A 13,583-nucleotide genomic window follows, 5' to 3' on the forward strand; every position below is an offset into this window, starting at 1 on the left:
TTCTGTTACTTTGATTTCAGATTTTTTTAAAGTCAGATTTTCCGACCACGCCATTGTTTCTACAGGAAATGCGTGTGGGCTGTGTGATGTCACTTCCGCTCCATATGTCATCACGCTTGTCGACGAAAGAAAACCGTTATTCGAAAAAAAAGACAAACAAAATACTTTTATTCGGTTTGGAGTTAATGTTACGAAACTAAACTACTGAATTTATGGCGTTCGAATGCCTCGCTGGCGTCTGACGTTTGCTTTCCTCTCCGGGGGTTGTTTTTGCGCTCTTGTTACGTAAAAGGCTTTGCGCCGCCAATGTGGAACAGCAGAAGCGATTTTGACGATGGATACGATGGCGACAAAACAGGTGATATTTTTTATTGTTATTTTTTTGTTTTGGGGCCCCGTGGTCGATGGAAGACGTCTGCTGACGTTAAAGGGATCAAGCGACCAAAGCAGGCGGCGACTTTGATAAATGATGTCACAAACACTAATGCCGCGTGGCGTAAACAATACATTTCATGTCCATTTATTTAGTTTTCTAAAAGATCCTTCATATTTCAATTTGGTTTTGGGATAAACAAAAGAAGCCGACGGCGTGAGCTAGTTTGTGCCAGCTAGCTCTTAAATTTAGATTTGGACTTTTTCAAGTCGCAAAGGTTTGGGCTTCTTCTTTAGAGTAGAATAGAATAGACTAAACCTTTATTGTCATTGTTACAAAATGGGTTGAGCATATTGTGACAACGAAATTGGACGTGGCACTCCAGGTTCACATTTAACAGTGAGCAGGGTTGGGTAGGGTTACTTTAACTTGATTACTTTCAATTTCAATTAATACAATTACTAAATTTTGTGCAGGCTTGGGGATTAACAGAATACCGTACATGCAATGGCAAAAATGATGTTGGCAAGCTGTTTGGATTTATTTTCATTTTGTTTCTGTCGCATTTGATGTTCGTTTTGCCGGAGATCAAAGCCAGGAGAGAAAGCTTACCACGTGTTGTGAGTCATCATTTGATTCATATTTATTTTTTGTCTTTTATTAGCATATTTGGTATTGGAGTCATCCAAAAGTCATTGAAAGTAATCAAGTTAAAGTAACCCTACCCAACCCTGACAGTAAGGATAAAAGAAAACAAAGAAGATAGGTTATAATTTACACAATATAAAGGAACAAAGAAGATAAAGGTTATAATTTACACAATATTTACACTAGAAATGTGGGCATGTAGTATGTTACATACAGTTTTGGGATTGTATTAGTGCAATATGCGTTAAAAAATAGTCAACATTGTGCAAAGTGAGCATAGGCATGCATACAATTTTACACCTGTATGAGGTAGTGTGTTTGCAAGAGTTTCAGTTCTTTGTGTGGTGTGTGTTAAGGGTGGTAATGGCTCTGGGGAAGAAATTACTTTAGAAACTAATTCAGCCACCCATTTGAAATTGTTAAGCCTTTTTGAGCAGGGGGAGATCATCAGGAATCACCGAGATGAATACATTCAGAAAAAAAGTATTTTATATATGTTTTAAAGTCATTAAATATCATTTGTAAATTCTATTCATTTTTAAGATAAGCAATGTCTTGAGCGAAACCATGTGATTTGATAATCATATTTTCATCACCACTTTAAGACTTTATGGTGATTCGGGGCTATAGACTTAACTTGTTTTTTGAACGTTGTCCTCCTCAGGTTCAAGTTCTCCGAGCTGGATGCCGAGCCACGATCCCAACAAACAGCCTGGACCTAGCAACGGCATGTTTGGACGGAGACACAGCGCCGTGTCGGACAGCGGAGACACTGGGATTGGAACCTATTGTTCTGATAGCGTGGAAGGTAGGAGTGATGAGATGTTTGCATAACAACCTCATCCAAGCATACATAGGAAAATAACGTATTACAGTTTGAAAATGCCTTTTTAAAGGTCTCCAGAATTGTTGGAAATCTTACTAATAAGCAGGGAAATGACACTTTTGACATAGAATAGAATATACCTTTATTGTCATTGTTACAAAATGGGTTAACATATTGTGACAATTGAATTGTTTTTTTATATCATTGTATCATAAGTTTGAAGCTGTCAGTGGAAATTGGAGGACACCATCAAACATTTCTTTTTATTCCTCTATTTTGGCTTATTTCTGTTGCCACAAGTATTGGGTCAAACATTATGCAAATTGGGTCCAAAATTGATTTGTATAATACTTAAATTCATATAATACTTGAATTCATTTGGGTGGATGACCTGTTAGAATGTCCGCCTCACAGTTCAGAGGTCCCTGGATCAATTCCAACTCCTGTGCCTCATGTGTTTTCTCCAAGCTCTCCGGTTTACTTTTAGATTTCAAAAACATGCATGGCAGGTTGATTGGTGACTCCAAATTGTCCCCTAGGTATGGATGCATGGGTAAATGTCTATATGTGCCCTGTGATTGGCTGTCAATTAATCCAGGGTATGCTCTGTCCATTGCCCAATGTCAACTTGGATTGGCTCAAAAGTGATAATAAGAGGTTCAGATATATGAACAAATGAAATCGTTTGAATCAACATTCTTAGCTGATTTTGATAAAGCAACACATTTTCAGGTACCGTATTTTCCGCACTATAAGGCGCACCTAAAAGCCTTTATTTTTTTCAAAAGCTGAACATGCGCCTTTTAATACAGTGCGCCTTATATTTGGATCAATATTAAGTCGCAAAGTGTTGCAACTAAAGCAAGCAGCCGCCGACTAGATTTTCCTCGGAAGGCGATGTCGTCCGCGGTGTATGCTGGGATTTATATACCGGCGTTTCATTGGCTAACGAATGTGTCAATCATCATTTGAATCAGTCACTATTGGCTAAAGTTATTCGGAGGTAAAGGGGACGGATCTTTTTTATCATTTACAGGCTCGCATAGGCTGAAGGGGCGAAACAAAGCCTGCAATTGGCCTAAAAAGATTAATGTGAATCACACGTTGGGTTGCACTACGACATAGAGAAAACATGTTTTACTATGCTGTATTTGTAAATATTTGACTCTCCTGGATTTACTACACTCACGGTTGTAAGAAGACCATGGTTACGTATCATTAATGAACGTGAAGGCTGCAAGAGAACTTAGGTGAGCTATGCGGATTTATATTTTCCCCGTATCTTGTTTTAGAACGATCTTGATGTTTCTGTGATGAGTCTATTTTTAAACTCAATTCAATTCAAAGTGTTTATTGTCATATGCACAGTAAAGAACCCCGTTTCCCTGCACAATAAAATTCTTACTTTGCTGTCCACACAGTTGCCAGCAAAAAATAAAATGGAAACTAAGAAATGTTTGTTTGGTGACATCGTACGGACACCGCATCCGCACGTGTCTACGACACGTATTTGCTTCTTTGCAAGCTTTGGGAATGTTAAGGGGGTAAGAAGTTGGACTGAACTATCTGACTGTTTAGTCCACGTTCCCATTGTAGCGCCTTATAATCCGGTGCGCCTTATGTATGGAAAATATCGGACAAAAGACTATGTTTTTGGGGGTGCGCCCTATAACCTGGTGCGCCTTATAGTGCGGAAAATACGGTAATATAAGTTAATATAAGGGGATGGTGTCATAATAGTCTGTAGTTTACAAGTCTTTGATCTGTGCAGCCCTTTGATTCTCTTTGTGATTAAGGGCTATACAAATAGACTTGACTTGACACTATCTTTCCATTTGGCATCTTCTAGATGACTCCTGCTCTAGCACCACACCTTCATCCTTTCAGCCGCTTTCCCGACGTCATTCCGGTCAGGAGGATAGCTACATTCTCAACAGCTCCCTCGTACAAGTCAAGCCGTCGCCGTCCGTCTCGTCAGATGGCAGCCTGAAAATGTCCCGCTCGTCGGGCAGCTTGTCGCTTTGGAGCAAGCCAGGCCCCCCAGCCACATCTCCAGGCCACGTGAACACAACGGAGCCCATCAGGAGGTGGTCCTCTCTCACCAAGTTGTCCTCTGGGAAGACGAGGGTCCGCCAGCCCAGTCCGGATGGCCACGGCTCATTGGACAGGACTCAGCTTTCCGGCAACAGGGGAAATCTGGACCTGTTTTTACCCGTAACGTCCTCCTCGCTCTGTCGTAGCTTAACGCAACGCTCCCCTGGCGCCACTCCTGTTTTATGGGGCAGGCGCAATCGTCCAAGCGCTTTAGAGACGGACATGTCCATGTCTTCCACTCTTTCATCTCCTGCCAAACACAGCACTTCAGACCTGAACTTTGGCACTTTAGGATACGCCGGACTTTATGACCCGGGCTCGTCCGAGATGGCGGATTCGCCGCTAGCGCCGTCCGACAGAGAATCCCCCATCCAGCCGGCCGTCCGTACGCAAATGTGGCTGACGGAGCAGATGGAGTACAGTTCCAAATCAGAGCTCGGACTTGACGGCGGCACGGAGAACAAAGGAGACAGCCCGGCGCTTGAACAAGGCAGCCATCAAGTAAGTGCTTTTGCACCAGGTGGCACCCACAGATGCTCGTGTCCTCCAATTTGCACTCGTCCTTTTGCAGACATCCCAGTTCGTCAGCACGCTTGTGAAGGTCAAAGAGGGAATGCTCCGGCAAAGAGATTTGGAGATCGATCGGTAAGCTCGGCCCACCGCGACCCTTTGGCAAAGACATGCGTTGAGGTTTGTGGGCTTCTCTGGTTCAGACAGAAGCAGCAGATCCTGCAGCTCCACGCCCGCATTCGAGAAAACGAGTTGAGGGCTCAGCAGGTGCTGCACAGTCAGAGGTGGTTTGAAGACCCGCAGATGCTAAAAATGAAGGTAAGGCTCCATTTGCTGTCTTGAACCTGACCGTCGTGCTGATATCGTTAACTCTTGATAGGAATCAATGAAGGAAGCACCCTCGGGTGGCCCGTGCTGTTACGAGGAACTGTGTCGCAGGCTGGCCGTGTCAGAACTGGAAGTGCTGCACCTCAACGAGTTGTACAAGCAAGCCGCCCTGAAATACACGCAAGACATTCGCAAACTGGAGGAGAAGGTGCGCCTGCGATTTGTGGGTTCTCCTGCAAACAAAGTTTAGTACGTTTCCCTCACATGCGAAATCTGAGCAGATCAAGACGAGGGATCGATATCTCAGCAGCTTGAAGAAGAAATGTCTGCGTGAGATTCAACAGACTCAGGAGAAGCAACAGCGCATCGAAACTCTGGAGAAGTACTTGGCTGACCTGCCCACACCGGGTGAGGTGCGAGGCCACGCCCAGCAGGTGAGCACACTCGCAAATATCAGCACAGTTTAAACCAAAAAGAGGACCAAGACCATTTTCAGAGATAGAGTTCAAACCTGGTTTGCATTCTCCACTTTTTCATTTCTAAAGTTAATTTTGCTCTTTTGTCAGTTGAGGATCTTTTCAATTCTTCCTCTCAGACAGGACCAAAACTTGTCACGTATTAGAATGATGATTTAGAATCTGGAAACGTATGTCAAATGCAGCTGGGAGCGGTGCAGCTGAGAGCAAAAGAGCTGGAGCAAAAGCTGTCGCTTTTGGCAAGCCAGCTGGAGGACAGCCGATCTCGGTTGAAGGAGAAAGATGGACAGATTGAGATGCAAGCCGGGCGAGAGAAGGAACTCGTCGCCACTGTGAACAGGTACAAGCAATGTGCCCTCTAAGCTGCGCGTGTGCGCAATTGCGCACTACCCAGAGCTCTAGCCAGCTCACAAAAATCAAGGCTCGAAATTGCTAATTAAGAAGCGAATTAAGTCAAAGTTACAGTGCATGAAGGTAAAAATACACGGGTTCCCCTGACGCTGTGTTCGAAATGCGGTATTTTGATGTCAAGGTCGAAGTAGAACGAAGTTGAGTAAAGTCAGTAGAGTTTTTCGAAAGAACCGGCTTCTTTGGCTCGGCTCACTAAAAAGAACCGGCTCTTTCGGGTCCCAAACGGCTCTTCAGGTTGTTTTTACTTCTTTCATCCCAACATGACCAAATATTATGTAAAATTATGCACAAAATGACTTAAAGGAAGGGGGGGAAATAAAACAAAAAAGAAAAAAATACCAAAATGAATAAGTAGTGAAAAGCTGAGAAAAAAACGAAACAAAAGGAGAGAAAATAGTGCAGGAAAAATTCAGAAGAAAAGCCAGAAGAAAAGAAAGAAGCAAATAAAGGGAAAACGGTAATAGAGAACAAAAAAGTAACAGCTAGGAAAAAATGAACAACAATGAGATTTTTTTAAAAAGGAGAAAAAAATTCAAAATAATTTCCAATTATATCAAGTTAATCTTTGAACTTCCACTAAAAAATGTGATTAAATACAGTTCTGTATCGTGCAACCGACTCAATAAGCCCTCAAAATGTTAATATTATGCGACAAAAGATATCAGGAAAAAAAATGAAATGGAAATCTTGTGAAAGAATTGTAAAAACAAATGACGTTTGTAGGCAATCGTACATGTCAATTCATTCAAAAGTGAAATATAATTTTGCATTGCCGGAAACTCAGCAAAATGTAAGTTGATGTCAAGTTTTGGACACGTTTGATAATTATCTTGCCACACTTGGGATTTCTGTTGCTCACTGTTCTTTCAAGCATTGCTCACCATCTTTGTGTGAACGCTCAGACCCCTGGAAAATTACAGGGAACATTGGGTACAAGTCGAGTGTTCTTTTGCGAACGTATAGAAACTTGCAGCTTCTGAAGGGTTCCTTTCTGGACGTGAAGGTTGCAGCAGAAGGTGCAGATGTGTTTGCAAGACGGTGTGCGTTTGGACCTCAAGCAGCTGCAGTTGGAAAAAGCGCAACTGCTGGACAACCGACAGCAAAGCAGCCAGGTGGAGCATACGGACGAGCGTCTTTGAGCGCCATGGCTGCTCATTGTTTCAAATCCTCTTTGATTTCTTCTTTCCAGCTCATTGAGTATCAGAAGAATCAGATCGAGCGACTCGGCTCTCAACTCGAGGTAAGCTCATTGAGAGCGGAGCGTGACACTGCTTTTTTTGCTTCATTTTAAACATTGCAACTTTAAATATTGCACGGCTCATTCTTTCTTTTTCGTGTCAGCGCTGAGGAAATTGGCGGGATGCTCTTCTCCTAAAACGTGCAAACTACCGTAAATTCCGGACTATAGAGCGCACCTGATTATAAGCCGCACCCACCACATTTTAAGAGGATAACCGCTTTTGTACTTACACAAGCCGCTTCTGTATATAAGCCGCATGCGCCCACATTAAAACATGTACCACAATCACAAAAATAACCCAAACCCGACTTTTAATTCCCGCAGTTGTAACTGAATATAAAGTACACAGTCCAAAAACCACAGCCGGCAAAATGAACGGAAAATGATACAGGTACTTAAGGTTTGATGCAGACCTGCAGAGTCAGGGTCCTGTTGAACCTAATCCAAGGAAATAAAGTCTATATTTCCAAAGGCAAGGGTGGGAAAAATATATATCCACTATTGTCCGCTGCGTCCAAAAACACGTCTCACCTTTACTCTACTTCCCGTCAGCCCCCGTTGTTTTCGCCCCTTCTTTTTGATTCGCCCGTGGAAAACATATCAGAATAAGTCTCTAAAATAATACGTTACAAATATATACAGTTGCAAATACATATTAGACATGGTTACACAAGAATGAAGGTACACCGAGAGAGTTTTCAAAGCTTTAATAATAATAATATAACTTTCATCCCAAACCGTGACTGTGACAGGTAGCAACACGCTACTAGGAACACGCTCGCAAAACAGTAAACGGCTCTGTTAAAAAAATATACCGTACTTGTAAAAATCACGGTAAACCGTCCTCATCTTCCTCCTTAGAACTGACGCCATCAAAGTCGTCTTCCTCAGTATCGGAAAGAAACTTTGTCATATAGACGTCGTCCCACGCTCCCTTATTCCCAAACACGCTGGCAAGATGCTCGCAAAGTAAAGTTTACGTGCAATAGCTCTGTTTCCTTCTTTATCGGACTGGTCGATTGCTTTTCGCTTGAAAGCTGCGTCATGTGCCTTTCTTTTTGCAATTTGCATGATGATTGTAAGTCTATTCTAATTTAATTTGTGCACAAGCTAAGAAGTTGCAGTCTTCCTCGGCGCATATATTCCAGCGGTCTAAATATTACCTCTTGTACTCGAGTGCTGCTGGCGGCCGTTAGAAAAATGACATCAATTGGCCGCATCAGTGAATAAGCCGCAGGGTTGAACGTTTGGGTAAAAAGTAGCGGCTTATAGTCCGGAATTTACGGTAAATACAAAACACCGCAGTGAAGTCTGGAGACATTTATGATGTCTTTTGAAAGAAAATAGTCCATGTTCTTGACAACATTATTTATCTATATAACAGAAGCAAAACAAAAGGTTTGACAGCACTTGAATATATTTACAACTTACTCACGATATTTCAACTCTTCCACACACAAATCAAGTCCTCAAATTATATATCCCAATTAGACAACATTGGAAGTTATCTTCCATATCATCGCTATTGCTGAAGTTTCAAATAGTCCTCGAGAAACTCACCTTTGGGATTTTGAATTTACGACAGCCCCTCAAGTTATAATTTCCCTCTTTCCGAATGAATCATTTTTGGATGTTTTCTGGCAGCATGTTTTTGTTGACCTAAAATAACAGTTGTGATGTGAAAAATTGTATTAAATCATCCAATTTTAATAATTTGGACTGCATGAATAAAATATTACCGTAAATTCTGGACTATAGAGCGCACCTGATTATAAGCCGCACCCACTACATTTCCGGAGGAAAACTGACTGTACATACACAAGCCGCACCAGAATATTAGCCGCATGCGCCCACATTGAAGAACGCAATACAAACACAAACACGAAATTAACCCTTACCCGATACAGTACAAAATACACAGCCGGCACAATGAACGGAAAATGATACCGGTACTTAACATTTAATGCAGACCTGCAGAGTCCAGGTACCCGTTGGAAGTAATCCAAGGAAAAAAGTGTATATTTCCAAAGGTAAGGGTGGGAAAAATATATATCTACTATTGTCGGCCGCGTCCACAAACACGTCTCAGCTTTACTCCACTTTCCGTAGACCCGCGTTTGCCCCGCCCCTTCTTTCTCATTTGCTCGTACAAAACAAATCAGAATAAGTTTCTAAAATAAATACATTACAAAAATATACAGTTGCAAATACATATTATACATGGTTACACATATTTACAAAGAAAGACGGTACACCGAGAGAGTTTTCAAAGCTTTAATAATAATATTATAACTTTCATCCCAAACCGTGACTGTGAAGGGTAGCAAAACGCTACTAGAAACACGCTCGCAACACAGTAAACAGTTCTGTTAAAAAAACATACCGTACTTGAAGTAAGCACGGTAAATCGTTCTCATCTTCCTCCTTATAACTGACGTCATCAAAGACGTCTTCCTTCAATATGCGAAAGAGACTATATCATGTTGACGCGGTCCCACGCTCCCTTATTTAAAATCACGCTAGCATCACGCTCGCAATGTAAGTCCTATACCGACTGCGTTTAGCTTGAAAGTTGCGTCATGTGCCTTGCTTTTTGCAATATGCAACATGAGGATATGCCTACGCTAATTTAATTTGTGCACAAACTAAGAAGTTGCAATTTAAATCTTACCTTTTCTACTCGAGCGCCGCTGGCGGCTGTTAGAAAAATGACATAAATTGGCCGCATCACTGAATAAGCAATAAGGGTTGAAAGTTTGGGAAAAAAGTAGCGGCTTGTAGTTCGGAATTTACGGTAGTATGATCCCGATATTCTACCCTGTGTATGGTTCTTATTGCACGTTGCGCGCTATTCTCAACAGTATGGTTATCCTGGGGCCGTCGTCTAGAAATATGGGGCTCACTTTAAACAACGTATTGAAACTTAAGTATACTGCGAAACATTGAGGGATTACTTTAGTTAATCTTTATGGCTCTGCAGCTTAAAATCCAATGTGACTTGTACGAAGACAAAATTGAGTTTCGTTTTAAAATTTGCGCATGCAGCTTAATCGGGTGCGCTCTGCAATCAGAAATATACTGTATTTATTTATCCACCTTGTGTGTGTGTGTGGACAGATGGCCAGGACAAGACAAGATCCGGAGAACTTAGAAGGTTTCAGCTTGGCTCAGGTAGCGTTTCACCTCATGTTTGGATTTGTAAGCAGACAAATGACGGGAGCATTCTTGCTCACAGATCATGGGGGAAGAGTGGCAGGCGGACGCCGAGACCCTCTTGAAGGAACTCTCCTTGAGCCTCCTGGACCTGCAGGCGCTCGGCGGGGTCCTGGTACAGAGATCGCACGGGGAGGAGCTCAACCTGTCTCTGCTTCTGGGCGTCACCTGTGAGTAGGAACCGAAAAGCCATCAATAAGCACGCAGCACGCGTGTATATATCATGTACATTTTCATGCTTTCTGTATTTTTAATCCAAGGGAAATATTTCAAAAGTAAACACTTGGGAGCTAAAATTGTGAGAACATGTAGATCTTCAAAATTGTGCTGTGATTCAGATGTTATTGCATTTTGGAGCAAACCACATATTATACACAAAACATGCTATCTACATTATTTGGACGTATAGACATTCATTGCAATTCATAATCTTTAACATAAGATAAATCTGGTGCAATGTTCCCTCTAAGCTGCGTGTGTGCGCAATTGCGCACTGCCCGGAGCTTTTCTGCGCACAAGAAAATCTAGCCAGCTCACAAAAATCAGGGCTCGAAATTGCTCATTAAGAAGCGAATTAAGTCAAAGTTACAGTGCATGAAGGTAAGAATACAAGGGTTCCCCTGACGTTGTGTTCTTAATGCGGTATTTGGAAGTCAAGGTCCAAGTAGAACGAAGTTGAGAAAAGTCAGAGTTTTTCCAGAACTGGCTTCTTCGGCTCGGCTCACTAAAAGGAACAGGCTCTTTCGGGTCCTAAACGGCTCTTCAGGTTGTTTTTGCTTTTTTCCATCCCTATATGACCAAATATTATGTAAAACGATGCACAAAATGACTTGAAGGAAGGGGGGCAAATAGAACAAAAAAGAAAAAAATACCAAAATGGAAAAGTAGTGAAAAGCTGAGAAAAAAGGAACAAAAGGAAGAGAAAAAAGAAGGAAAAATTCAGAAAAAGCCAGAAAAAAAGAAAAGAAACAAAGGAAAAAAAGTACATAGAGAACAAAAAGAAAAAGGAACAGCGAGGAAAAAATAAACACAATGAGATTTTTTTTAAAGGAATTAAAAATTTTTTTAAAAACAGGTAAAAAGAAGAAAAAGTTTGTGTTGCATTCAAATAATTTCGAATTAAAAAATGTGATTAAATACAGTTGTGTATCGTGCAACCGACGAAAAAGCCCCCAAAAATGTTAGTACAGTGGAACCTCGGTTCTCGACCATAATCCGTTCCATTTCTTTGTACGATTTGTACGATCACCAAAGTCGTTTTTTTCCCATTAAAAGTAATGTAAAATTGTTTTAATCCGTTACAATACCCTGGATGTTTACAATGAACGTAAACATGAAGCTAACCCAGGCTAATCATACGTTCACGTTAGCGTCATCTTACACATGAACGTGTAAAAATAAAAAAATCAGGTCGTTTACACGTCATTTAGCACCCGGGTCTCCACAACAAGTGGTGAGCAGTTAAAGGATAAAGAAAAGAATTATGAGTAGGATTTCTTACCTTGGCGGTTGTCTGCAGAAGCCATGCTGTATTCCTGAAAGACGGGAAACTCGCACACCTTCATATTTTGCTATTATTTCTTTCTTAAATGCAATAGTTGTACGCACTACTCCTCTTTTTTCACCTGTAGCAACTTTGCTGCTTGCACCAAACTTCTTCCGAGGCATAATTAGGGCTTAAAACACTCTCTTCACCGCTTTTTGAAACGAAAGCAGAAAAGGAGTGCGCGTTGCCGTGACAACAGTTCTTCACGAGGGGTGGGGGCAATCTACACCCGTACGCCGCTCAGCATCGCCCCTAGCGTACCGGCGTTCGAACTCCGATTTTTTTGAACGAAAAGCGAAGCATGAATTTCTCGAAATTTTTGGTCGAGAACCGATTTGTTCGAACTGAGAGGCGTTCGAAAACCGTGGTTCCACTGTATTATGCGACAAAAGATACGAGGAAAAAAAAGAAACGGAAATCTTGTGAAAGAATTGTTCTAAAAACAAATGACGTTTGTAGGCCGCACAACTTTTGCAATAATACATGAGTCAATTCATTTAAAAGTGAAAAAATTAACATTTGGGGTGTTTGGGGAAAGTACTCTTGTTAAAGAAATGGGCATTTATTGAAATTCACATTCTAACCACTTACTAATTAATGCTCTGTTTTTTTTCACCTGGGAATGTTATTTATATGTGTATGCAGTTAAGTTAGTTTACTTTACAGGCACTTTTAGGACTTCTACTGTCCTAAGGGGCAGTTGGTGGGGGTTTGGGGGTTATTGGGCGGCCCAGGAGAATAAAAACATGAAAAACAATATGTCTAGTCAAGTTAAGTCATTTTTATTTGTATAGCCCTTAATCACAAAGAGTCTCAAAGGGCTGCACAGGTTATTGCATAGACTATTATGACACCATCCCCTGATCTGGAAGCAACATGAGGGCAAGGAAAAACTCAAAAACCTCAACATGAGGAAAATGAAGAACTGAACATTCTTAGTGGTTTCAAGCCAAAACATATTAATAAATAGCTGAGTTATATAACTTTTAAGTTCACAAATAAAAAAATTCTATAAAAAAGTCACACACCCTCGTTTGACGAACTAATGTTATGATAAGAGCTAAAATATCAGTCTCCACCTGAACCTACTTCCCTAAAACAAGTTGCTTTCTCTTATTCACGCACACACCTTTTTTACCAAGGCACGGGCTTTCTAAAATCTCAATATTATTAGTAGCTTGATGCCGGTCTGCAACGTGTGGAGTCTGGAAAGGTTTCGGTTCAGTGGCTCCGCCCCCAGTCGCTCATCCAATCAGAAATTGCGGGGTGGGTAGGTAGAGAGGAGGGGAGGGGTCCTGTTACTTCCCGCTCCAGACCAAGATGCTATTCATGTAGGCGATGCCTCACTCTATTTGAAAAACACCTCTGGCGATGGAATTCATCGTCAACTATCTCGAGTTATCGGTTTTTATCCACAACGTCGACGAATTGTTGCTGTGAAACGAGCTGTGGCCCTAAAAAGTTCCTGTGTGTTCGCAGCGTTGAACGTGTCCGCGGAGGACGACGCGGACATCCCGTTGACGCTCCCGGAAGTCCGCCGGCTGAGGACGGGAATCGAACAGTTGAAGAAAAGCGTCTTTGAATTCTGCAGCCACTGTGTCGTCCATAGCTGAGTCCTCAGCATGCGCTATGCAACGTGAGCAGCTGAGAATTCTTGTAGGAAATGATTCTCTAACTGCATTCCTTTTATGCCGTCCAAAACTTTTCTTTGTTTTAAGTATCGTGAAATGAAGAAAAAAATACACTTAAAGGGATATTGTGTATTAACAAGCGCCTTCTCAGTAGTAAAAAAGAATCATTCATTCAAAACAAACATAATTTATTCAATTGAGTAATGAGCAAAACTATATGAACTATGACGTAACATGAGGCTCACCCAGAGGAGGCTGACATAATTGTCGGCCATCTTGCTGCTACGG

General features: G+C 41.6%; 1 protein-coding gene across 3 annotated transcripts; it reads left to right on the forward strand.

Moving 5' to 3' along the window:
• The first annotated feature begins 103 nt into the window (after positions 1-103).
• Positions 104-13,459, forward strand: cep85l (centrosomal protein 85L). 3 transcript variants are annotated; one of them, XM_088325061.1, is made up of 13 exons: positions 104-358; positions 1,686-1,829; positions 3,697-4,442; positions 4,513-4,586; positions 4,655-4,769; positions 4,831-4,986; positions 5,060-5,212; positions 5,440-5,594; positions 6,669-6,777; positions 6,855-6,905; positions 10,023-10,076; positions 10,141-10,288; positions 13,144-13,459. In XM_088325061.1, the coding sequence occupies exons 1-13, from the start codon at positions 307-309 to the stop codon at positions 13,275-13,277; spliced, it is 2,091 nt and encodes a 696-aa protein (XP_088181187.1). In that variant the 5' UTR covers positions 104-306; the 3' UTR covers positions 13,278-13,459. The 3 variants fall into 3 exon arrangements, with proteins under 3 accessions (XP_088181187.1, XP_088181188.1, XP_088181189.1); XM_088325062.1 differs by lacking the exon at positions 104-358 and adding an exon at positions 528-650; XM_088325063.1 differs by lacking the exon at positions 104-358 and adding an exon at positions 863-993.
• The last annotated feature ends 124 nt before the right edge of the window (positions 13,460-13,583 follow it).

This window comes from Urocampus carinirostris, chromosome 20, assembly GCF_059441175.1.
Source record: "Urocampus carinirostris isolate Australia breed hairy pipefish chromosome 20, RoL_Ucar_1.0, whole genome shotgun sequence".
NCBI classification, from domain to species: domain Eukaryota; kingdom Metazoa; phylum Chordata; class Actinopteri; order Syngnathiformes; family Syngnathidae; genus Urocampus; species Urocampus carinirostris.

Coding starts and splice junctions, on each gene's coding strand:
- cep85l (XM_088325061.1), top strand. CDS start 307: ATGTGGAACAGCAGAAGCGATTTTGACGATGGATACGATGGCGACAAA. Junction 1,830..3,696: donor TTGTTCTGATAGCGTGGAAG/GTAGGAGTGATG, acceptor GGCATCTTCTAG/ATGACTCCTGCTCTAGCACC. Junction 10,289..13,143: donor TCTGCTTCTGGGCGTCACCT/GTGAGTAGGAAC, acceptor GTGTGTTCGCAG/CGTTGAACGTGTCCGCGGAG.